Below are 610 nucleotides of genomic sequence, written 5' to 3'. Positions count from 1 at the left end.
GGCAGTGTCTTTATAATTTTTCTTTTTTGAAGTTTGATCATTGTTAGTACTATTCCCAAAGTTTTCTTATTGTCTGCCTAATTCATTTTTCTTTCCTGTCAAAATGATAAGATATTAGCCAGATATGAAAGTGATAGGCTACCACAGTATTTTTAGTGATTGGGAACTGGAACCTCTGTTTGCAGGTTAGAGTTAAAACGCAAGAAGGCTTCGGTTTAGCAGCTGTTATTGAGGACATGAGAATACGGGGTAGAAAGGACAAGGAGACCAATGGCTGGTTGTGTGAAGACTATGTTAAGGTGAGTATTGAGTTTTGTTTTTGTTTATGGCGGCTATGCATGTTGAGAAATGTTTTCTTGTCATGACTGTTTTTCTTTAATATTGATCAATGATGCATAGAGTCCCTTCCACTTCCAAGTGCCCCAGTCAGCATTGACAATGTGTGGATTACTCTTGTATGTCCCAAAACACATGCCAGTGCCTGTAGGGTGCATGTGTTTGGCGACAAGAGTTGATACTGTAGGGTCCTATATGAATAACATTGAATGATAGAACAAGAAGTAGAAGGGAATCAACAACAGTGTTTTATGAAGCGATGCAGGTGATGAGT

At 38.5% G+C, this 610-nt stretch overlaps 1 protein-coding gene across 2 annotated transcripts in view; it reads left to right on the top strand.

The window, feature by feature from the left end:
- Positions 1-610, top strand: part of LOC119585175 — an 11,082-nt gene that overhangs the window by 3,155 nt on the left and 7,317 nt on the right. For both annotated transcript variants that reach the window (XM_037933813.1, XM_037933812.1), the window contains exon 3: positions 186-299. In XM_037933813.1, the coding sequence (XP_037789741.1) occupies positions 186-299 (114 nt within the window). The remainder of the gene's footprint in view (positions 1-185; positions 300-610) is intronic.

This window comes from Penaeus monodon, chromosome 19 (assembly GCF_015228065.2).
Source record: "Penaeus monodon isolate SGIC_2016 chromosome 19, NSTDA_Pmon_1, whole genome shotgun sequence".
NCBI lineage: Eukaryota > Metazoa > Arthropoda > Malacostraca > Decapoda > Penaeidae > Penaeus > Penaeus monodon.
Note: the sequence above shows the minus strand (reverse complement) of the source record. Positions and strands in the feature narration are given on the sequence as shown.